This window comes from Nipponia nippon, unplaced genomic scaffold, assembly GCF_047370975.1.
Source record: "Nipponia nippon isolate SJK-2023a ecotype South Korea unplaced genomic scaffold, ASM4737097v1 scaffold_14, whole genome shotgun sequence".
NCBI classification, from domain to species: domain Eukaryota; kingdom Metazoa; phylum Chordata; class Aves; order Pelecaniformes; family Threskiornithidae; genus Nipponia; species Nipponia nippon.
In genome coordinates this window covers 14,504,409-14,528,295 of record NW_028262330.1, presented here as the reverse complement: position 1 = coordinate 14,528,295, position 23,887 = coordinate 14,504,409, and the positions used below count along the sequence as shown (strand labels likewise).

The 23,887-nt window shown below is 40.4% G+C and overlaps 1 protein-coding gene across 1 annotated transcript; it reads left to right on the top strand.

Moving 5' to 3' along the window:
* The first annotated feature begins 12,975 nt into the window (after nucleotides 1-12,975).
* DHRS7C (dehydrogenase/reductase 7C) lies at nucleotides 12,976-23,619 on the top strand. The gene is made up of 7 exons (XM_009472033.2): nucleotides 12,976-13,112; nucleotides 13,580-13,735; nucleotides 18,398-18,510; nucleotides 19,923-20,133; nucleotides 20,711-20,803; nucleotides 22,622-22,777; nucleotides 23,293-23,619. The coding sequence occupies exons 2-7, from the start codon at nucleotides 13,582-13,584 to the stop codon at nucleotides 23,499-23,501; spliced, it is 936 nt and encodes a 311-aa protein (XP_009470308.1). The 5' UTR covers nucleotides 12,976-13,112; nucleotides 13,580-13,581; the 3' UTR covers nucleotides 23,502-23,619.
* Nucleotides 23,620-23,887: the final 268 nt, after the last annotated feature.

The window sequence follows — 23,887 nt, the reverse complement described above, 5'->3', positions numbered from 1 at the left end:
TTGGCTGCAAATCTGCCTTCTGCTTCAAATAAGCCCTTCGCTCTTCCTGCAGTGTCCCAGTTGCAACCACTCTGCAGCTCTCCTGTCTGCTCTCCCCTTAACTCCTATCTGTCTAGTCCTGCACCTGTAGTCCCACGCCTTTAGTCCCATGATGTGCCTGCCAAGTTGTTTTGGAGGAATCAACAAACTCCTCTCCCTCTACAAGGGTGGTTAAAACCCCCAAGCACGGCCAGGAGAAGACAACCAGGCGGCCTTCTGCTTGTGAATGACAGCTTTTCAACAGAACAAGAATAGGATTTTATCCAGTCCACTCTAAGCAAACGCATTAAAAAAGCATGTATTTTTTTCCCCAGGCCTGACAGGCTGTGCCTTTAACAAGTGCTCTCCTCATTTTTACTGAGTGAAAGATGCTGCCTAATGCCATTAGAGTTTCACATCTGTCTATACAGATATACATATGGGGCCCAAAAAGTTTCTTACAGTTGTGAGTTCTTCCCACACATCCAGTGAAATTCTGATTACTATAAAGTAAAATGAAAGCTATTCAACTTTTGGAGATTTATTGCAGTAATACTTCACACAATTCAGCTGCTAGATTTTTATGGTAAACTGTGAGTAACTTTTTTTTCTAATTTATTATAATAATTCCTGTAATGTACCAGGTAGCAGCTTGGTCTGAATTCTTTTAAATTTTAATACTTACTTTTATAGAACTGTAAATAACTCTGATTACTCCAAGAATATTTATTGTGTTAGCCCAACAATCTTTAAAAATTTCTAAGACAAGTCTTCCAGGTTTACAGAAAGCTATGTTGATCACTTGTGTGGAGCTCTGGTAATTCTGAAAAATAAAAAGTATGTGCTTGATTTATTCTAATTCTCTGTTATGAGAGCCTCTATATCTTTTCATTTTTAGCTGAGTTCTGCTCATCGTTCTTAAAGAATGCGGCATCTTCTGAGGCATATCTTCTCTCTCAGTTTTTCCCAGGCTGCTTGATATCTGCAAAACATTTAAAAGCTTCTGAAGCTTTTGTCCATACTTTTCCTTTTCTTAGAGTAGTTGTATGCAGTTGTATTCATTTAAAAACATATTTATGTTTTGCTAGTTCAGTATGACTGCACTTTGTCAGATTTTGCAAAGCTTTTATCTCTGCCCTAGGCAAACTGTCCTGGGCTGCATTAGGAAGAGTGCTGCCAGCAGGCTGAGGGAGGTGATCCTTCCCTTCTGCTCAGCACTGGTGAAGACACACCTGGAGTGCTTCTTCAGTTCTGGGCTCCCCAGTACAAGACAGACATGGACATACTGGAGAGAGTTCAGTAAAGTGCCACCAAGATGACTAAAGGACTGGACCATCTCTCCTATGAGGAAAGGCTGAGGGAGCTGGGACTGTTCAGCCTGGAGAAGAGAAGGCTCAGGGAGATCTTATCAATTTATATAAATACCTGATGGGAGGCTGCAAAGAGGACGGAGCCAAGCTCTTTTCAGTGGTGCCCAGTGACAGGACCAGATGCCATGGGCACAAACTGAAACAAGAGGTTTCCTCTGAATGTCAGGAAAGGCTTTTTCACTTTGAGGGTGACCAAGCAGTGGCATAGATGGCCTGGAGAGGTTGCGGAGTTTCCATCCTTGGAGATTTTCAAAAGCCATCTGGACACAGTCCTGGGCAACTGGATCTAGGTGTCTCTGCTCGAGCAGAGGGATTGGGCCAGATGACCTCCAGAGGTCCCTTCCAACCTCAGCCATTCCGAGATTCTTAAAGTCTGTGATACCCAGACATCCAGGGGAAATCTGGCAATCTTTCTAATAGTATGAAGTAAATAATCACAAAATACGATGGCTTTACAGTTTGAGATCAGATCTTTCAGTAATTCCTAGAGAGCTGTATATAATTTTCTTTAACATTAGCCATATTTTTTTCTCTTTTTTCCCTTGACATTACTTTAAATATGTCATATGCACATGCCAGGGTATCTCAGTAATGTCACTAATTCAGGGGTATTTTGCTTATTACAAATTTATTATCACAATTCTTTCCATATGTTCAGATATTCAGATATTGGAAAGCTATTGAATTTACAAGAACATTTTTCCATTAGTCATGAAGAATTCTGGGTTGTTCTACATAGTTGCCCTTTTTCTAACGTATTCCAATAATCCCTGGCAAAAGCTAACATGATAATTGCTAGGTTATAGTGTGTATCTATTAATATTTTGTGGGAATTCAGCACAATATGATACAGCCACACTTTAATGATTTAGTGTTATGTTCATTTATTATAATGGATAGGTATTACAGAGTATTTATTGTTACAGTGAATTCTTTCTGTAAGATGGGGATAAGTCTGCTTTATGGGGATAACTCTAGGCTTTATGAGGCATATTTAATTCTTGAGCTTAATTCTTTTCATTCATTTCCTGTATGTCAAGCACTACAATACTTTAAAGTTCATGGTAACATCTTCCAATCTTTTGGGGAAACCAGTAATAATACTAACTTTTCTGAAAAATATTTGTAGTTTGCTGGTTTTGTGTAGGCTACATAAACAGAACATTTTCACTCATTATGAGTTCTTGTCATTATTTTGGGCAGTTTCAAGATCTGTTTCCTTGTTACTGGTCTACTTCTACTATCCTGATGAATACCCTATGAATAAGTCATCTTTCCTTGCAATGCATTAATTCCATCATTTCTATTAACCCAACTTGAAACAATTATTTCAATTCTAAACAATTCTTTGTATTTCAAGGCTTACTTATGTTTGCCAGCTTGAATATGGCCATATTTTGATAACTATGCTGAAACTTTTGAAGTTGTGAAGAGTTCTTTCTCCCAGCCAAAGGGATCTTGGACTAATTCTGACATGCACTTGGCTAGTAATAACACATCACAGTTATAGGCACCCGGTTAGTCCTGTGCAAGGAAGTATTTTGAAGTTCAAGGCAAATTTCTCATATCTTCCTTGAGAACTTATTTATAGCTTTCTGAGTTTTTCCTATGCCTTTTATATGTCAAATACTGTAGTAACTTTCCCATATGTTTTTTCTTCACTCCCATGGAATTTTGAAGATCAGGCCTGTTGCTGACTCATTTCAACATCTGTTCAATAGCACATCATAGATGTATTTTGTGTGCCTTTTCACCTTCATTCCTCAAAAATGCTAGCAACTACACATATTTCAGAGCATACTTGCTTTTGCTGATTCATTTCCACACTGTTTATGTCTTCTGGGTTTCTGATGAGTTTTTCTCTTCCTATCAGCCTGATGGCATTTGAAATAATTCTACACATGGACAAAAGCATACTTGTCTAATGATATTTTTTTCCTTACAGAACGTTTGCATATGCCAAGTATTTTAGCTCATGAGTTCTTCAGCACATGCCTAGGTAATTCACAGATATCAGTACTATCTCAAATATCCCTTCCCATTATCCTGTGTTTTAAATCATTTCCATAGCTGGATGAGGCCTTCACAGACACCAGGAAATGAAGAAAGCATTCAAGTGTTTTTTGGCATGGACTGAGACCCGCAGAAGATGCCACAGTGCTATTTAAAAGATACATATGTTTTACAGGAACTCTATTGGTATTACATTTGCATTGAGCAGATTTGAAAAAACAACTCAAAACATCTTGAGAAATATAATACAAGCTTCATTACATCATTTTATTAACTGTTGTCTTAAGGAGAAGCACAGGGCCAGGGTAAGTGAAAGTAACCAGGACCTTAAATCCAAATGCAGAGGTCTAAACCTGAGCTAGTCATCCTCACTTCCTCTTCTAGTCAGCAGAGAGAAAGGCATCTCCATGGGGCTTGTTATCTGATCTAGCTTAGAAACCTGTTCTTGGGTTAAAGCAATTGCTTTAATTAATTAAAGTTAACTGTGTCACAAAAGTATTTTTTAATGGAAAAGCATTTTTGTTCCTAATTGAGAATTTTTAATTTGACCTACGAACAGGAACACCTTTAAAGGCTTTTTCTGAAACACCATGTCCTCCCTGTTTTGCTGATTATGTGATCATGGGGTCACTTTTGCTTATGGGATGCTGAAGGGGAAGGAAAGAATTGCTGACAATATGTTCATCACTGAAAAGTTCTCAACACTTACCTTAATGGCTCCTCAAATATTTCTCTCCTGACCTCACATGTACTTCTAATAATACAGAATCATAGAATCGTTTAGGTTGGAAAAGATCTTTAAGATCATCAAGTCCAACCGTTAACCCAGCACTGTCAAGTCCACCACTAAACCATGTCTCTAAGCACCACACCTACACATCTTTTAAATACCTCCAGGGATGGGGACTAAACCACTTCCCTGGGCAGCCTGTGCCAGGGCCTGACTACCCTTTCAGTGAAGAAATTTTTCCTAATATTCAATCTAAACCTCCCCTGGTGCAGCTTGAGACCATTTTCTCTTGTGCTATCACTTGTTACTTGGAAGAAGAGATCGATCCCTACCTCACTACATCCTCCTTTCAGGTAGTTGTAGAGAGAGATAAGGTCTCTCCTCAGCCTCCTTTTCTTCAGGCTAAACAACCCCAGTTCCCTCAGCTGCTCCTTGTAACACTATATCCACTGAGGCACATTAGGAACGTGTCTTTAAGTACACTAATTAAAAAACTTTTCAAGAAATTTCATCTATTAAAGCCCAAGGCACACAGCAGCATCTGTATGGAGCTGCATATCATTACTGGAGAAAAATCATAGTCAATGGTTTAGCTAATTTATTTACTGACTCCCCACACTGTGTGCTGATCTGTATGTTCACATACACCTCTCCTAGTGCTGCTGAACTCTGGGCCACGTACACCTGCCTGCATCTCCCTAAGCTAACTCTGTCACCTACCACATTGCAGAAAGCTTTTCCTGCAACCGTACTCACTGTTCCTGGCATAGAGAAATGTTCATTCCAAAACCTAACCAGATATTACTGTCCATAATGGTTAATGGCTACAAACAGTATACTGGTTTCTAAACCCAGGCACTGACAGACTGAAAATACTGCATCGCTACACTGACAGGGAATACAGCATTGCCATGAAAGTAAGAGCCCATAGCTCTGTTCAGCCTTAGGAAGACCTCAGGACTAAGGCTTGTCTGGCTTTGTCTGAAGTTGCCTTGCTTCCCAGGATCTTTCTTTTTCTTTGGTTAGAACAGCAATTTTTGTAATGACCAGGTGGCTACGCCTGATTTGTTTTAGTTCTGCTGAAGCTTTGTACAGTATATACATATATTTATGTAGCTGCCAGGAACAAGTAGTTACTCTGCGTAGAATTAAATATTGAGGACTCCAGCACCACGATGCAGTGTAGAGATACAGGCCCTTATTCTGAATAAATAAGGTACAGAATATATACATAAATTATATTCTGTGTGCAGAATATATAGCATAAAGGCTGATAGAGGGTATGAGCCGGTATTCTGCTCTAGCTCCTGGTGTAGGAATATAGGCCTTGAAGCAGAGAGCTGATACGTAGTGTAGAAGAGTATACATATGGGATCAGAAAAGGGGCAGGGGTGAACACTGGACACCTCCGGGCACTAAAATATTCAGCAATAGTCAGTTAAAGAAATGCAGACCTCTGAGTGCGGAAAAAACATTTCTACCAGTAAACAAAGAGAACAAAGAGAACACGCTAGCATTTTTAAATGTGCCACATAAGGTAAATTTTAATTTACTGTGGAGTTGCAAACCACTGAAGAAAGAAGAATGGGTAAAGCATGTTTGAGAATGTATAACAAGATCCCTAAGTGGTCCCTAGGGGAGGAAGAAGAAACCACCAGGGCTGGCACTGTTTGCCGCAGGCCAAGAAGGGAAAGGGCAGGCATTTTTCTGTAATGATTAGATCAGTGGGATTTTTTTTTTTTTTTTGCTATATGCACAGAGTCAGTGATGTAGAATACCATTTGCTGCAAGAACCCAGTTCTCCAAGGACCTTTTGGCTTGACAAGCTGTTCATATCCCAGGACGGGTATGAACATGAACACGAACGTGTTCGAGTGAGTGTTTTCTTCCTGAACTCCACACTTTTCTTCCCTCTGATTTAATCAGCTACTCTCAACACAAACTACACCGAGCTGTGGTTTGTACCTGATTAGTTATTTCATTGGATAATACTCTCATGTCATTTTGAAATAAATAAATAAAATTCTTAAAGCTTTTTGAGCAGTGAAATCTCTAAAGCACCATTAGAGACTTTCTGGCTGATGTCAGTATTCTGCATTTTTCTTGAATGTCTGAATAGGGTTTGTGTGGCAAGGTTTTGGCAGCGGGTGTGGCTACAGGGATGGCTTCTGTGAGAAGCTGCTAGAAGCTTCCCATATGTCCAATAGAGCCAATGCCAGCCGGCTCCAAGACAGACCCGCTGCTGGCCAAGGCCAAGCCAATCAGCAACAGTGGTAGTGCCTCTGTGATAACATATTTAAGAAGGGGAAAAAAAAAAAAAACCAGTAAGAAAAACCCTGCTCAACTGCAGCCAGAGAGAGGAGTGAGAATATGTGAGGGGAACAATTCTGCAGACAACAAGGTCAGTGAAGAAGGAGGGGGAAGAGGTGCTCCAGGCACCAGGCAGATATTCCCTTGCAGCCCCTGGTGAAGACCATGGTGAGGCAGGCTGTGCCCCTGCAGCCCATGGAGGGTAACGGTGAAGCAGATCTTCACCTGCAGCCCATGGAGGACCCCACACAGGAGCAGGTGAATACCCAAAGGAGGCTGTGACCCCATGGGAATCCCGCGCTGGAGCAGGCTTCTGGCAGGACCTGCGGACCCATGGAGAGAGGAGCCCACACTGAAGCAGGTTTGCTGGCAGGACATGTGATCCCCTAGGAGACCCACGCTGGAGCAGTCTGTTCCTGAAGGACTGTACCCCGTGGAAAGGACCCACGCTGGAGCAGTTCATGAAGAACTGCAGCCTGTGGGAAGGACTCATATTGGAGAAGTTCATGGAGGACTGTCTCCCGTGGGAGGGACCCCACATTGGAGCAGGGGAAGAGTGTGAGGAGTCATCCCCCTGAGGAGGAAGGAGCGGCAGAAACAACATGTCATGAACTGACTGCAACCCCCATTCCCCATCCCCCTGCGCCGCGTGGGGGAAGGAGGCAGAGAAAAGTTAAGCCTGGGAAGAAGGGAGGTGTCGGGGGAAGGTGTTTTAAGATTTAGTTTTTATTTTCTCATTACCTTACTCTGATTTGATCAGTAATAAATTCATTTGCCCCACTTGAGTTTGTTTTGCCCGCGACAGTAATTGGTGAATGATCTCTCCCTGTCCTTATCTTGACCCATGAGCCTTTCGTTATATTTCCTGTCCCCTGTCCAGCTGAGGAGGGGGAGTGATAGAGCAGCTTTGGTGGGCACCTGGTGTCCAGCCGGGATCAACCCACCACAATGTCCCCAGCTGCAAGAGTTACAAACTGTGGCTTGTTCTGAAAACTGAACTTACTTTCCAGAATATTTTCCAGGGAGGTTATTCCAGATGCTGAGACCAACAGGTGCTTTTTTACAGCATGAGACATCACTGTCTGTGAAAGTAAACAGTCTGCCTCTTGCCATCCTTCAATAAACCATATGGTGGTTAAAAAACAAGACCAGTACTAACTTCCAAGCTCATGTATAGTGGATAAGCCTCATGTATACTGGTTCCTACACTTTTTTGATATAGTGTGGAACTGAATTGAACAGTCCCTAGATATAGTGTTGATAGAGCAATGTGTCATGTCCAGTCTGGAGCACAGTAGCAAAGACCATCTCCTGATCTTCTAGCCAAGATAGAAAAGGTTTTTAAAAGACATGGAAAAGAAAGGAAGAGGAGGTTAAGATGATATTTTTTCATAGAGTTTGGAGAAAGAAAAACCAAGGGAGAGGCTCAGAGCACTAAAATCCTTGAAAGAATGGAGACTTGGTTATACAATGGAAAAACACTACACTGCCAATCTACAGGTTTTCCATAGGTGCTGGTAGGTTATCAGAGAGACCAGAATTTGAAAGCCATTAAAAATTTTTAGTCCCCTACTGATAACAATAGACCAAAAATACCATCTGACTGGTTATGACAAATTGTCCACAGTGAGAACTGATCTTTTTCCTTAAATCTGTAAGAGGGAGTCAGTAAGCAAAAAAACCCTTCAGGAGCACCAGGCCTTATAACCAGTCAAAACCTGAGCAGGGAATCATGACAGTGACTGAGACAATTCCAGGCCAAGGATGCTGTCTGGTCACATCGGAGTGTGAAAAACATATTTTCTTGTTCTAGCATGCAGACTGTCTGCAGACGGGAAACAAAACTCCTTGTGCTCAGATGAAACTAGGCAGAGGAATGAAGGCTAAAAGTACAATGATTATTTTCAAGGAGTGTATAAGATAACTGATATGCAGCTCTTACAAATGGGATAATTGTAGGGTAATTTGGAGGTGCAGAGTCTTGTTAGGGCACTCACTAATCATATCAGTAACACCTTATCAGGCTCAGGTTGCCTAGGTAGCCAGATCAGAACCACATAATTTGGATATGGATGTTGCAGAACTGGGACCAATGAGCAAAAAGTAATTCAGAGTGGATTGTTTCTTTGGAAGGAGTTTGAGAAAAGAAAAAGAGATGGAATGGCTACAAAAAAGTGGATTCACAAGTAGAAAAAGATGGGGAATAATGTATGAAATCAGGTAAAGACAATCATAGAATCATAGAATCATTAAGGTTGGAAAAGACCTTTAAGATCATCGAGTCCAACTGTTAACCTAACACTGCCAAGTCCACCACTAAACCATGTCCCTAAGCACCACGTCTACCCACCTTTTAAATACCTCCAGGGATGGAGACTCCACCACTTCCCTGGGCAGCCTGTTCCAATGCCTGACTACCCTTTCAGTGAAGAAGTTCTTCCTAATATCCAACCCAAACCTCCCCTGGTGCAGCTTGAGGCCGTTTTCTCTTCTCCTATCACTTGTTACTTGGGAGAAGAGACCAACCCCTACCTCGCTACAACCTCCTTTCAGGTAGTTGTAGAGAGCGATAAGGTCTCTCCTCAGCCTCCTCTTTAAACTAAACACCACCAGCTCCCTCAGCTGCTCCTCATAAGACTTGTGCTCCAGACCCTTCACCAGCTTTGTTGCCCTTCTTTGCCCTAGCACCTCGATGTCCTTCTTGTAGTGAGGGGCCCAAAACTGAACATAGTACTCGAGGTGTGGCCTCACCAGTGCCCAGTACAGGGGCACTATCACCTCCCTGGTCCTGCTGCCCACACTGTTCCTCATACAAGCCAGGATGCCATTGGCCTTCTTGGCCACCTGAGCACACTGCTGGCTCATGTTCAGGCGGCTGTCAACCAACACCCCCAAGTCCTTTTCTGCCAGACAGCTCTCCAGCCACTCCTCCCCAAAAAGATGAGACCTTCCAACAGTAGAAGTGCAGATGCCTATGGATGGTAGTGAAGGTGACTTCAGATCCAAGCCCACCAGGAAACCCAAGGGAAACCCGTTAGTCAACCCATAGAGTCTTCCTTGGGAGAAAGGAGGGCAGATTGACTATATGTTCATACATCTGTATTACTGAGATGAACACTGACTTTGCTTTTCCAGCTTTCTCAGGATGCTTACCTTTCAGAGTATGTAGGAGGAACCGTACCTACATACTGTGGCACACCACTACTGTGGATGTGTGGGAAGAGAACATCAAATAAATAATAATTGGATGGACTGAGGAGTGGTTTTGACCTTGAGCAGACAGTGTGTTTGACTTGAACTAGATGTTCTTCTGTTGACACCGTGTTCCTGGTTCAAAGGTTTCTGGTTCTTGCATTGTGATCACAGGACTTTCAAAAGAGCAGTTTTTTAGCCCAAAATTCTTAAGTTTAATTTTTTTTTTACATTGAGAATGGAAATACTGTATGTATCTGCTGCTCCCAGGACCAAACATAGTGCTTACTGCTTTTTCAAGCAAGAATTTCTGTGCTTTCCAAGGCTTGAAAATATTCATACCAGTATTACGAATATATGATGGGCTAATCATGCAAGTCAACAACAGGTCTATGAACAATGGGGACAATTTATAGATGATTATGACATAGGTACAAACATAGGAATTGTAGCAAATGCCAGAAGTATCTTTAAGTACAAACTGTACTGTCAGTATGCTCAGTGATCTCAAAGCTATCAAAAGAAAATACAAGGAAAATCAATAAAGTAAGAATGGAAGGAAACAGAAACAATGGCTGAGGAAAAAAAAGGTAAAATTCTTCTAACTGTGAAAATAATGCAGTCACAGCAAATGCCCTACAACGTCACATGGCTGAGACAAATGGGGAACACAGGACTCACTACAACCTACATGTTCTGTTATCAGGAGCATAAGAAGCGCAGAACTAAAGCACTTCACCTGGCTACTGCTAGTATTAAAAATGTCTCTGGCTTTCAGTGCTAGAGACCCATATCCTCTTGAAGTATGTGAAAATCCATATGCCCTCCCATTTCTACTCAAAGGGAGAATTGTATTCTTAGATGTTAGGCAGCCACTGGTTAAAATAAAGAACTATGCTGTGGATGAGAATATGACCACGCTTAGGGAGTTCACAACCCCCAGAAATGATAGCTGTAATTCTAGGATCATATTTTTGGGGCAGATATGGATTTGAAATCTTGGTTTCTTCTTCCTGGATGAATGCTTTAATCACCAGTGCCCCTAATCATTGCTTTCTCTATAATGTGTTAAACTCTTGTTTCCTCCAAGAAACAAACAAAACCAAACAAAACCACAAACAAAACATCGAAGGACGGTCACTCACCCACACAATGCTATGTCCAGCACTTCTGAACAATGTGAAATGTAAGTAATGTAAATGCATATGAGTGCATGTTCATGCTCTCAGACAGCCTTCTGGGTCGAGCACTTCAGGGAATTAAGCCCTACATCTCCACCAAGTTTCAGGTTTGGACACACACTGTTCGGCTCTGGTGCCATCTGGGATAGTTCCTGGAGCTCAGCTCTGGACAAAGGGGTTAGAAATGTGGAGACTTTCAGAGCTAGCTGAGGGAGAGCGACGGCCTCACTTTTATTGAAGTTTCCCTGTAGATGACTTACCCTTTTTATGGGATCTACCCTCGGAAACAATTTTCAGTTATTCTTGTTTCTCTGGTGTTTCCAGTGGTGCTCTGTAGGTGGCAGTGCAGAATACATTTTTCTGGTACTTCACCCGACTGAGAGATTTGTATATTTGGAAAGATTTGGGTGTTTTGGATATTGCAGTCACTGTACGTCTGTATTTTTCCACATGACTCAGGCAGTCTTCCTTTACAATTGCTCATTATTATTAATAGACGTGTTAGCATTTTATCATTACAGTTTTACTCTTTGTTGGTTGTCTATTTCTTTCAATTGACTTTTTCCTATTCTTGCTCTTACATTACTTGTACCATTGCTCTGGTTCATTTGTGAACAAAGCACACAAATCATTTGGAACTCCTATAAATCCTCTCTCTTTAGTGTGTGCTTTTTTTGATGTTTCATTGTCACAGAAAAATTTTTCCAGAGCCCTGAATAAATTAAATGAACAACACATCCTGTGTCATACAAGGAACAAACTAGCTTACTTACTGATAGGGAAATGCATATCTGTTTACTTAAAGCTGATGCTTTGAAAATAAGCGAAGATAGATGGGGCATTAGGGGTGACGGAAAATCAGATTTTTTCTCTGCTTCTGCAGGTGGCTTGGCATGAATTCTCAGCTCACTTGACTTAATGTTTTTGCATTCTCCTGGGGAAACTGATGTGAATTTCAGGACACCGTGACCATTTTGCATTGGGAAACAGGTATTTATTCATATCTGTCATTCAGTATGGAGTCCTTTTAGCTAGAAGTGCACACAATGTTTCAAACATTGACACTTTATACAATTCTATGCTTTGGAAATCTTAAATCATGGGTTCCTTGGCAGGCAACTTCAACTTTCACAGGCAGGAATATGCATCTTGATGTCATTAGCTTCCAGAGCAAGTTAGGTTTACAAACCGTGTCTAAAAGTCCCTTCCTATGCCCTCTTGAATAACCTTCTGTCCTTTCCCACTCATTAAAAGCTAACACTGTCCCGGTACCTGCAGACCTAACCATTAAGTCTTTGTTCCTTGTTACAATACTCTAATATCAGTGACTCTCTATCATTTGTAGACTTGTCATTTCCTCATTGGAGATGAAAATTAGAACATAGAATTTAGATGACCAGTTACACAGCATGAACAGGAGTACTGAATCTGATTGTCCAAACTTACAATTTTAAGACTGTGATAATTTTTTTTGAAATGGCAAAAAAAAGATAAATGATTTATGGTAAACCTTTCTTTTCTCTAGAACCCCAAAGGGCAACCCATAACTATGATAGTCAGGTTAACAGATAATGGCTCTCTATCGGAAATCTAAAAGTTAGATCACCTACCTAAAGCTGATATGGTCCTGAAGTTGCTGGGAAAGAGGCACATCTACCTTGCAGATATCAAGAGTGGAAAGCAGCCTGCGGCACCTGAAAGCACAGTACACCAGCCTGGTCTGTGTTCCAGCACTCAGCTGCCCACAGCAGCTCCGTGTGATGTATTAGCTCCCAAGCCAGCTTACTCAAAGGCCTTTTCCTGACACATACATACATCATTCATATTGCTGAACAGTGATTATTTCAAGTGGCAAACTTCTTTATGGCACCTTTTGCTTGTTTTTGAAGACCTATTGTTATTATGGAGTTTACACAAATGTTTTTATGTGTAAAGTTAATTGAAGGCCAGTGACAAGAAATTGAGACAGTCCTATGAACAACTGCAACCAAAGGCAAGACAGAAAGATAGGTGTTGCTTTCTACAGTTGAATTGATACTGTCCTAAGAGCTTTTACATGACTGTCTAGCCTGTTGTACTAGATAGGTCAGGCATGCGAATCACACTGTAGCTGCTATATTTACTTTTAAAGTATCTGTGTCACATGGCTATACATAGCCATTCTCATTCAGGGCGAGCAGGCTCAACAAATGCAATGCTCTATGAAATTGCTAAAGGACTTTAATTAAACCTGTAATACAAAAATTTACAAAAATACAAAAGAATGTTTTGTCTGTACCTGGAATCTTCATAGCCATAGTAAGTGATGCTATTTTCTCTATCTTTTAGAACAGAAACCACTTCTATTATATGTTTTATCTGAAATGAGGATTAAAAGCTTTTTATCTGTTTTCCTATAATAGCAACATAATTAAAAGTTCAGTGTTATATTTCAGCCTATGTTTTGCCTCAAGGCAATATTTGTACTAAAATTATATTATGTTTTTGCCAACATAGGGTAATTTTGAATAAAAGTAATCCAGATTTGGTTAGACCACGCAATAATGAGGATAACAGACAAACAAACAATATTACCCTGTTTATTAAATAATTATATTAAGTCATTGATTGGAAAACAAGCTTCCCACTGCTTCAAGCCTTTGGCATGCTGATTATTGGATTTTCTATATACAAAAACATTGCTTTTTTAGATAAAAAGAATTTGAAAAATAATAAATGCATGTTATGATTACTGTTGCTCTCATATGGTCTTTTGTTTCCCACAGAGATGGGTATTCTTGCTGTACTTGCTCTACCATTGCTTCTCTTGGGGATCAGTGGAATTATTTATATTTACCAGTCAGTCAGGTGGCTATTGTCCAAGTCAGCTGTGCAAAACAAGGTGGTGGTGATCACGGATGCCATCTCTGGACTGGGCAAGGGTGAGTTGTCTCGTTTCTTCTCGGTGTCAGAGAACAGAAACAGCCAGAGAACCACCCTCTAGGTGATACAATGTGCATACATTACCTCGTATATATTCATAACTGCCTGGATGAAGCAGAAGTTAAAAAATATATTTTTAAACAAATCCTATGATTTTTGAATGTACATTTTTAGTCTCAGCCACAGGAACTGCTGGTAAATGTCTAGGAACTGCAGAGCTTTGTATTTATTTAGTTCAATAGAATGAGAGGTTTTGTAAGCACATTAAGACTGCTATTTTTAGCATGTTGCTACTATGAGATCTTATTACATAGGTTGTCACTGCAGGGTAGCAGCAAATCGGTATAAACAGGTGTCACCTTACTCTTTTCATGTTCCTTTTCAGCCCTTAAACACTTCAACATTTCCAGCTCCCTGTAAACAACCGTGCTCACGCCTCTGTCCCTGTTCATATCCCTACCCCCTCTGTCACCCCTGAAACCAGGACACTCCTCTTCCCTTGGCATTCTCCAGTACCTCCAACTGGGCTGCCTGGCTATGTGTAATGGTGGGTTCAATGGATGGAAGGAAAGGATATGTGATAATGTATCTATTTATATAAGCTGATTGCCCGGGTGCCCAGCCACTTAGCATATACTTCTTCTTGGCTCATATTTCCTGCCTACATGGTGCTGCCAGATTAAAGGTACTGTGTCATATATTGCTTAGGTACAGTCCTGTTCTAGGCATCCCTTGAAGTGCAGTAGATGCAAGTGCTTAATAAGGCAAACATAGCTTGATGTTACATTTTGGCATTTTCAAAGAAGACTTGCTGTGTGTTGGAAACCTTGCACTCCCAAGCAGAAAATAGATGGGGAAAGGGAATGCTCTTGCAGAATTTTTCCTTAGCAGAACAGAGCAGAGACCTGCAACAGAAATACACACTACATTGGCAGGGAGTGCTCTTTATCAGAGCCTGTTAGGACAAGGTATGAAATAATTCTGACCTCCACATCCCACCTGGTCTTTCCCTGACACACTTCAGTTTCCATTGAAGATAATATTAGCGTGCATTTTCTCTTGTTGGATATTTCAGTATTTTTGTTTGGAGAGGCATTAGAGTCCTCCAACTGAGACTGGGTGTCTCACAGAATCATAGGGTGCCTGGAGGTTTCTAGACAGAAGTCCTACTTGGAGCAGCAATATCACCAATGCTAGGTATGGCTTCAAGCCAAATCTTGGAAACCTCCAAGGATAAAGAACATTTATTCAACATTTCTGCAGGTATCCTGCACCAGCACTGCATGACCCCTGGGGAAGATTTTCCTTATTAACCTTTCTTCATCTTTTTTTTTTTTTTTTTTTGTGACTAGCTGCTGCCTGTCTCTTGAGGCTACAAAAGCAATTGCCACCCCCCTGACCCTGCATCCTTTTTCACATAGATGAAAAAGGAGGTAACTCAAAGCAATTTTATTTTATTATCTTAAACATATTTACTGCCAGTATCCCATAGGGTGATACCAAGAAGTTATTTGCAGGCTTGAATTATTCCAAATCATGCAGAATTTACTATGCAGTCCACTAAAGCACATGCTATGGCCATTCTTCCAGAGCTTTAAAATACCAGCTGTCTGGCCAGCTGCTGCATATTTGAGCTCTTAGGCAACAGCCAAATTCCTTTTCCCACATGCCAGAATTTCCGGACTAAAGACAAGATTCGTCAAAGTTAAAAAAGAGAAACAAAAACTATGATGATTTAAGATGTTTGCAGTGGTTTATGGTTGTTATTTAAACCTGATTCCTGTTTCTTCTCAGTGCTGTAACTCAGAAAAATCCAGGATAGTTCTAGAGGGGAATATAATTGTTTTCCCTTTTTCCCTTTTATTGCTGTTCACACAGTAATCACATTTTATTCACAAGGTTGCCCCAACTGTTATGTTTATAGGAAAGATACTGGTGTAGTTGTCCTAGTACTGGCAAATAATCTCTTGGGCTTTAAATCAAAAATCTTTCTATGCTAGAAAAAAAGAAAATTAAAGACATTCATAAAATTACTGTTGTAAATAATGAAAAAGATTACATAAATAAAAGTCTCCAGCTGCACAGGTTTACAAATATAGAAAAGTGGATCCAGAAGTGCTTCCATACAGATACTAGGAGTCTAACACGGGCATTTAAGAAATCAAAGATGGGCATATTAGCATAACTGGATTTGCCTGTGGGTATTGAAATCTGAAGAAAATGCTTTTTGGAGGACAGCCAGCTATAGCGCTAGGGTTGTACTGCTGCCCATTCAACAAAGGCCAAAGGAGCTAAGACAAATCAAACAGGCTGGAAAGGCATAAGAGCAATTGTAAAACCATATTCCTGTTCTTCCAATGCTGAATATGTAACTGTCATACACATTTGATTTAGGGACCAAATATGAGGGGTCCAAGGCTGAGAGCTTTTTGGAAGACCTAATCAGGAAAAAAAACATGAGAGGAAAAACAATTCTTGATTTCCAGTCCTACTATCACCCATGGTCAAACTGACAGGACAGTGAGGAATATATTCTCCCTCAACACCACCTAGAGAAGAAAATAGACCAGACACACACTGTCAAGGTGCTCCAGCCTGGAATTTCGTAATCTGGATTGAGTTGATCGCATAACTCCCATGAAGACATAAACTAATGAGTTGGCTGCAGTCTTGTGGCCAGTGCTGAGGTGGGATGATGGGTAACACTGACTGCCAGTTCCTCTTGTTATGTGAGTCCCTACTTTCAGAAAAGCACAATTATAGTTCACTTGCATAAGAAAGGGAGAAGAATTCTCCCCAGAGACCTGGCTTAAACTGGGGTGAACACCTAGCTCAGAATATACCTGAATATATGGAGAAAAAGCAGTGCCAGCCCAGCATACCCAGAAACTTCTCAGTGGCCTTCTCAGGAAGGCTTCAGGGAATTTAGCTGAACAAGAGGTAGCTCAAGCTGGTCCCCAATGTCTCTGCTGACTACTGGGAAGGTCTAACAGGAGATAAAGGTCTTGCAATGGATTACATATGGAGGGAGGAGTCTGTAGAAGAAAGACCTCTATCATTGGTGCTTCATCTGTGGGCCAGTGGGTGGTAAGTTTCTCTGTATTGCTCTTTCTCAAAGTTGTAGATGATTTTTCATGTTCGGTCACGAGTGGTGTTCCTCAGGGCTCAGTGTTGGGGCCGGTCGTATTCAACATCTTCATTGATGATCTGGATGAGGGCATTGAGTGCACCCTCAGTCAGTTTGCAGATGACACCAATTTGGGTGGAAGTGTCAATCTACTGGAGGGCAGGAAGGCCCTGCAGAGGGACCTGGACAGGATCGATCGTTGGGCCGGGGCCAACTGCATAAGATTTAACAAGGCTAAGTGCCGAGTCCTGCACTTCAGTCACAACAACCCCATGCAATGCCACAGGCTGGGGAAGGAGAGGCTGGAGAGCTGTCTGGCAGAAAAGGACCTGGGGGTGTTGGTTGACAACCAGATGATTATGAGCCAGCAGTGTGCCCAGTTGGCCAAGAAGGCCAATAGCATCCTGGCTTGCCTCAGAAATGGTGTGGCCAGGAGGACTAGGGAAGTGATCATCCTCCTGTACTCGGCACTGGTGAGGCTGCACCTTGAATCCTGTGTTCAGTCCTCACTACAAGAAGGACATTGAGGTGCTGGAGCGTCTCCAAAGAAGGGCAACAAAGCTGGTTCTAGAGCACAAGTCTTATGAGGAGCGGCTGAGGGAACTGGGGTTGTTTAGTCTGGAGAAGAGGAGGCTGAGGAGAGACCTTATTGCTCTCTACAACTACCTGAAAGGAGGTTGTAGTGAGGTGGGGGTTGGTCTCTTCTCCCAAGTAATGAGTGATAGGACAAGAGGAAACGGCCTCAAGCTGCGCCAGGGGAGGTTTAGGTTAGATATTAGAAAAAACTTCTTCACCGAAAGGGTAGTCAAGCATTGGAACAGGCTGCCCAGGGCAGTGGTTGAGTCTCCATCCCTAGAGGTATTTAAAGAACGGATAGATGTGGTGCTTGAGGACATGGTATGGTGATGGACTTGGTAGTGATAGGTTAACGGTTGGACTTGATGATCTTAAGGGTCTTTTCCAACCTTAACGATTCTATGATTCTATGTTGCCAAGAGTTTCATGAAGGCAGCATACAGAGCTAGTTTTACTGTTTACTGGAGTTGATTGGTTTCTTCTTTATGCTGCAGTAGACATGAAGGTTTGCAAAAGATGCAGTTTGTATTGTAGCAACCTTAAGTGTGTATTTTTGTATATATTTTTCTTTATACCAAGTGTGTCAGTAGGTGGAGAGAGTTAAGCAAGAAAGATAACCAGAACAGTTTTTCTAACTCAAACCCATCATCCATTAACTGGTATATTGTTCTTTTCTTAATTAAACTTTTATTAAATCCCATGACTAAAGAGTACCATTGTGCTGTACCATTAATTGTGCATTATACTATTACATTAAATTTTAATTTATTACTTACATATATATTATTGCCATTTATTGCTTTCTTTTTTCTCATATATGTTTATTCTTTCAAAATTAATGAATTTTAAAGCATAGATTCAACATCATTAGCAAAAACAGCATCCCATTTCAAGCAAAATAAACAAAATCAAATTGTTATTATTGTTATTATTTCTTTTGAACGTATTTCTCTCCTAGAATGTTCTCGGGTGTTTCACACAGGAGGAGCAAGGCTTGTGTTGTGTGGCAGGACATGGGAAAAGTTAGAAGCCTTATATGATGCTTTAATTAGCGTGGCAGACCCCAGTATGGTAAGTATTTCCTCAGTCTGCTTTGAAAATTCACAACTTGAGGTAAACACCTTGTTCAGGTACACAAAGCACTTTTAAATCCAGTAAAATAAGGCACATGAAACATGAATTGCTGTTAATGGTGATTTCGGTCACCCAGGTAACACAGTCCAGAGAGAAAGAGAGAGAGAGAAAACCCTCTGAAGGTCTTCAGTGCATGATGCCAAAAGTATAAGTCAGAAATCCTGCTGTCTTGAGCTAATTCAAGGCAATTACTGTAAAGCAACTGAGTGGTCCTGCATTTTGCACAAGCCACCCAATTAGAAATGCTAGGCAGAGGAATTTGCCTGTTAATTTGGATGAAAGGGATCCAAAGTGCTTCATTTAATCACAGGATCTATCATCCATTTTTTCACATAATTAGAGTGCTCAAGGAATGGGAGATGGGTCTAAAGATTGAGTTAATTTTGAGTTTCTCCACCACTTTGAGAGAAGTCCGAGCTAGAAGGGCATGGAAGCATATGAATAAAAGTGCCCTTTCCTCATTACCACTGTCTGGGTTACCATGCAAGTAGACGTGCAAGGCTGCCCCTGCTGTCAGTTCTTTGGAAAGTGTTTCTTTGATGCTCATGGGAAAGCTTTCCTTCTGTGACCAATAGATAGCTGACTCATTTCAGGGCACAGGTGTTCCTGAAGGCATCACACAAATTCTACAGCCATTGCTCACCAGACCACAAATATTTGCGTTTGACACTTTTTTTTCAGTAAGCTTCATTCATCTGCATAAATAACCATAAAAGTAGTGTGTTCATGTTAGTCTGAGCAGACTTAACTAGGAAAAAAATATTAAGTATGACTAAAGGATCTGCATTATATCATCATAGTAATATAGTAAGAGAAGATACTCAGGGTTAATTCCTCTGTCCCAGAGCTGATGAAATCTACGTCTTTGCAGAAGTTGTACAAATGTAAACTCTATTTGGATAACCTATAGCTGAACAAACCATTCCTACCCTCCAACTGCCCCCCATGTATATGTAAATTATCTGTCAAAGCACTATATCCTAGACTCTGTGGTCAGCAAAGTTCTTCAGAGGGCTGCTTACAGAAAGACCATAACTTGGAGTGGTATGAGTCACCCCCTGTGTCTATTATCTGTCTCCACTGATTACAAGAGAGACAAAACTCAATAGGGTAGAGCTAGTCCAGTTTACCCTTCCCATGGTGTTCTGCTTCATCTGAATTTCAGAGTCTATGACACCCATTGCTGAACTACCTTCTTTCTAGAGTGGGTAAAAACAACAAATGAAAGTTTCTGTGAGAATGATAAAATCACTTTCTTCAGATATCCAGGTAAATTAATTTACAAGACAAGTAAATAGAAATACATTTTTATATAACAGGTATCCTTGAATAAGTCTTTTTTTTATTAGACATATGCACCAAAGCTCATACTTCTGGATATCTCAGACATAAACTGCATTCAAGATGTAGCTAAGGAAATCCTGAATTGCTATGGCTGTGTGGATATACTGATCAACAATGCAAGTATGAAGGTGAAAGGAGCAGTGCAGAGCATTTCATTGGAACTTGACAAAAAGATAATGAATGCCAACTATTTTGGACCTATAACATTAACCAAAGGTATTGTAATTTTTTTTCCTGTTTTGCTGTTGCCACTTAAAGCTTGAGATCCAAGTCATTGGTATTACACTGTTTCATTTGCACTTATTTTTGCCTTCTTCACTATAATCAAAAACAATTCTGTGAAAATCAATGGACTGAAATTGAGATGAAGAGGATCAAAATCAGAGTGTTTGGGTTTGGAAACAGATTGGTCAAGAAATATGTAAGCAGATGTTTGAAAGACAGATATTTTTTTAAATGTCTGCTTATTGGTTTTTTGCATATGGTGACTCCTTTATTTACATGCTTGCTGCCTTTGTAACAAAAAGACAATTGTTTTCAAAACCCTTGCAAGGATACAGACAGGCTGACATTAAATGTGATAATACTGCACCCAAATCTGCATGTAGAATCCAAGTGAAGTCTAGAAGACACTCAATTTCTAGCTACTGGACTTTGTGATACTTGTGATTGCAGTATCGAGACAACCTTCATCGAAGTTGTGCTGTCTACACTTCAGCCGTCACTTATTTTCGCTAAATACATTGAGCTCTTTTACTTATGTGGCTCTTTCTTTTATTTCTTTTTTTTTCAGCCATTCTTCCCAACATGATCTCAAGAAGAACTGGCCAAATTGTTCTAATTAATAGTATCCAAGGAAAAATAGGAATCCCATTTCGTGCAGCTTGTAAGTTATACGTAGCAAAAATGTACATTCTAATGCATAAATTCTATGCATGTATTCTATGGCACTGATAATAAGTTATTAAACGTGCTAATTTGCATCCTGATTCAGTAAACTATTAATACAGTATTTGACTGAAAAATTTTCAAAAAGAAGTGGAACTCAAGAAGAAATAGTTAAAATACTATCTTTGAAGCATAACTACTGCCTAAGGTACCTGAGGACAAGAGGATATCAAATGCGACAGCAAGGTTTTTTTATGATCTTTGGAGACATTCAGGAAACAGAAAACTTGTAGGTCTAACATCTGTACTGGGCATATTAGTAGAAACCATAATGAAGAATGAAGTAGTGTGTAAATATAACATGCTGGTAGATACCAGCTACTGCTTTGTAAAGGGAGACTCATGCACTTAATGGATTTATGTGCAGGAGTTTAAAAGGAGATGTAGTAATTGTATTCTGCTTGGCTTTCCAGAAAATTTTCAAGATCTTTCATCCAAAGCTCCTAATGAAACTAAGCTGTCCTGAACTATGATGAAAGGTCTTTGCATTAATAAAATGCAAAGTTAGTGGACAGAAAATATAGGATAGATGTAAACAAACATTGTTAACTGTAACAGGAGGTCAGAGTGGATGATGGGCTCTGAAATAAAAGGTCTGTGAGACCTCAGGATTGTGACTTATGAAAAAGAAAATACAGTGACAGAAACTGTAAGGAAAACAGTAGAGAAAAAAAAAATAAATCCTGTCTTTATGCCTTTGTATAAATCTATGCGGTTCCCACATCTTCAACATTGTGTGCAGTTCTGGTCCCCTGTCTCACAAGAAGTATAAGAACAACAAAAAAGGCTCAGAAAAGAAACAACACATTGATGGGACATCTGGGGTGATTTCCACCTAGGAAACAGCCAATTGTGTCAAGATACATTGTATGTGTATAAAATCATGAGTAGCAGAAATGCTAACAGAGGTAGTTTTTACAGTGCCTCTACCAATATCTAAGTTGCATGAAATGAAGCTGCTAGAAGAAGGAATTTCAAAACAAATGAATGGAGAAGTTTCTTTCCATTCCCAGAGCCCACTTGCCATTTTTTAGATTGTATTATGCACAGGTTGATTTTCACTGCAAACCGAGTCAAATACAACTTGGACGAGTGCTTTGCAGTTCTGCTGCACTTCACACATAGTTCTGGTTTTTGGTCAAGGTTCACAGACTATCATCTTTCTTTAGTACCATTCTCAATAAGAAGGAACTAAGAGCAGTTAAAAAAAAAATCTTAACATTCAGTTACTTTAATATTAACAGCATCTTGGATTGTTCTTGCAGGGCAAAGGCCTAATTAGTTTACAAAATATTAGTACTACTGCATTCCAGAAATGGACATGTATTTCACTGCATTTTATTGATGTGTCACAAACTGCGGCAACAGATGGTGTGGAGACTCATCTCAGGGACAACTGTCCATCCACCAAAGACATTTTTAAACTGTAGAGATAATAGAAGTATTATTCCTTAACCAGGACTTAATATTTCTGGTTGGGAAATCCAGACACATGCTCTTTGACATGTATAGGGAGGCTGACTGCATACCTCATGCATTATTGTCCTGTACAAATAATTTTCTTTTGTTTGTTTTAAATGTGTCATATGATAATTTCAATATGATAATAGTGAAATAATTCACTGTTCTTTTGCCTTTTGGCTAATCATTCCATGCTCAGTTTTCCAAACATGTTTTATGGAACTCTATCATACCTCTATATCCATGCTTTCATATAGCCAAACATGCATATGTGGTGGTTTTTTCTTTCTTTTAGATGCTGCTTCTAAGCATGCTGCTGTAGGCTTTTTTGATTGTCTTAGAGCTGAAATGGAAGAATTTGATATTTCTGTCAGCACTGTGAATCCAACCTTCATCTGTTCATACCATCGCCAACCAGCACCTGGCAACTGGGAGGCATCTATTTGGAAATGTAAGGTTTGATGCATCAAGAGAGACGGTAGATGAGGCCCATTGAGCAGTATGGAGGCTTTTCCCAGGGAGAAGAAAGGAGCGTAGGGAAAAGAATGGAAATGACAGAAAGGATGAACAGGTTAGGGGAGCAAAAGAAAAGAGAGACTGGAGAGATCATGTGAGCCTGGAGAAAAGTGAAGGAACATGGAAGGGAAACATGATGTGAGAAAATAAATACACCAAGGCATGGGGAATGGAGGTAGAGCAGAGTATGAAAGGTCCCAAGGGAGAGTTCCACTGCACTCAAGTTGCTCCTTCTCTTAGGGACTATGAGGATTTTACTTCAAAATTGGGACATACCGATAAGGGGAAGGGAAGGAGTAACGGATTGAAAGTGTGTAGGAATTTAACTAATTTGCCTCAGCCTCCATACTGCTATATGGGCATCAGCTGTGTATCTTTTCACCACCATTCCCTCAGATGTGTGTCTGTCTATTTGTCTGTAACTCTCACTCCTCTCTGTTTGATTTACAGTCTTTTTCAGAAAGGTGGCATATGGTGTGCACCCAGTGGAGGTGGCAGAGGAAGTCTTGCGCACAGTGAGCAGTAAGAAGCAGGAGGTACTTATGGCCAACCCTATCCCCAGAGCAGCAGTTTACATTCGCACCTTCTTCCCTGAGCTGTTTTTTGCCATTGTTGCCTCAGGGATTAGGGAAAAGCTGAAGACAGAAGAGGAAAATTGATTTTGTTTGGCTCTTTTCCCTGCTTTTGACCTGGAAAAAAGTTCATGTTTCAAATGTCAATGATTTCTGCTTCTCACTATGAGTAGAATAAACAGGAGGCTTTATTAAACATGAACCAGCCAATGTCTCAGTGATTCGCTACCGTTGGCACACGTTTGTCTATGGTACTTCTACTCTTCTGGATTTAGTGAATATGACAAGATGTCATTGTTTGCATTACAACAGTATGAGGAAAAACTCTACTAGGAACTTTATCGTTGTTATAAGAGAGTGATTCCCAATCTAAACAGGTAGATCAAAGTTTGAGGACCTGCAGCAACTTATCAGAATAGTCTGTCAGTGTTAGGACTGATGGGAACTTACAGGAACAAAGGGACAGGGAAGTT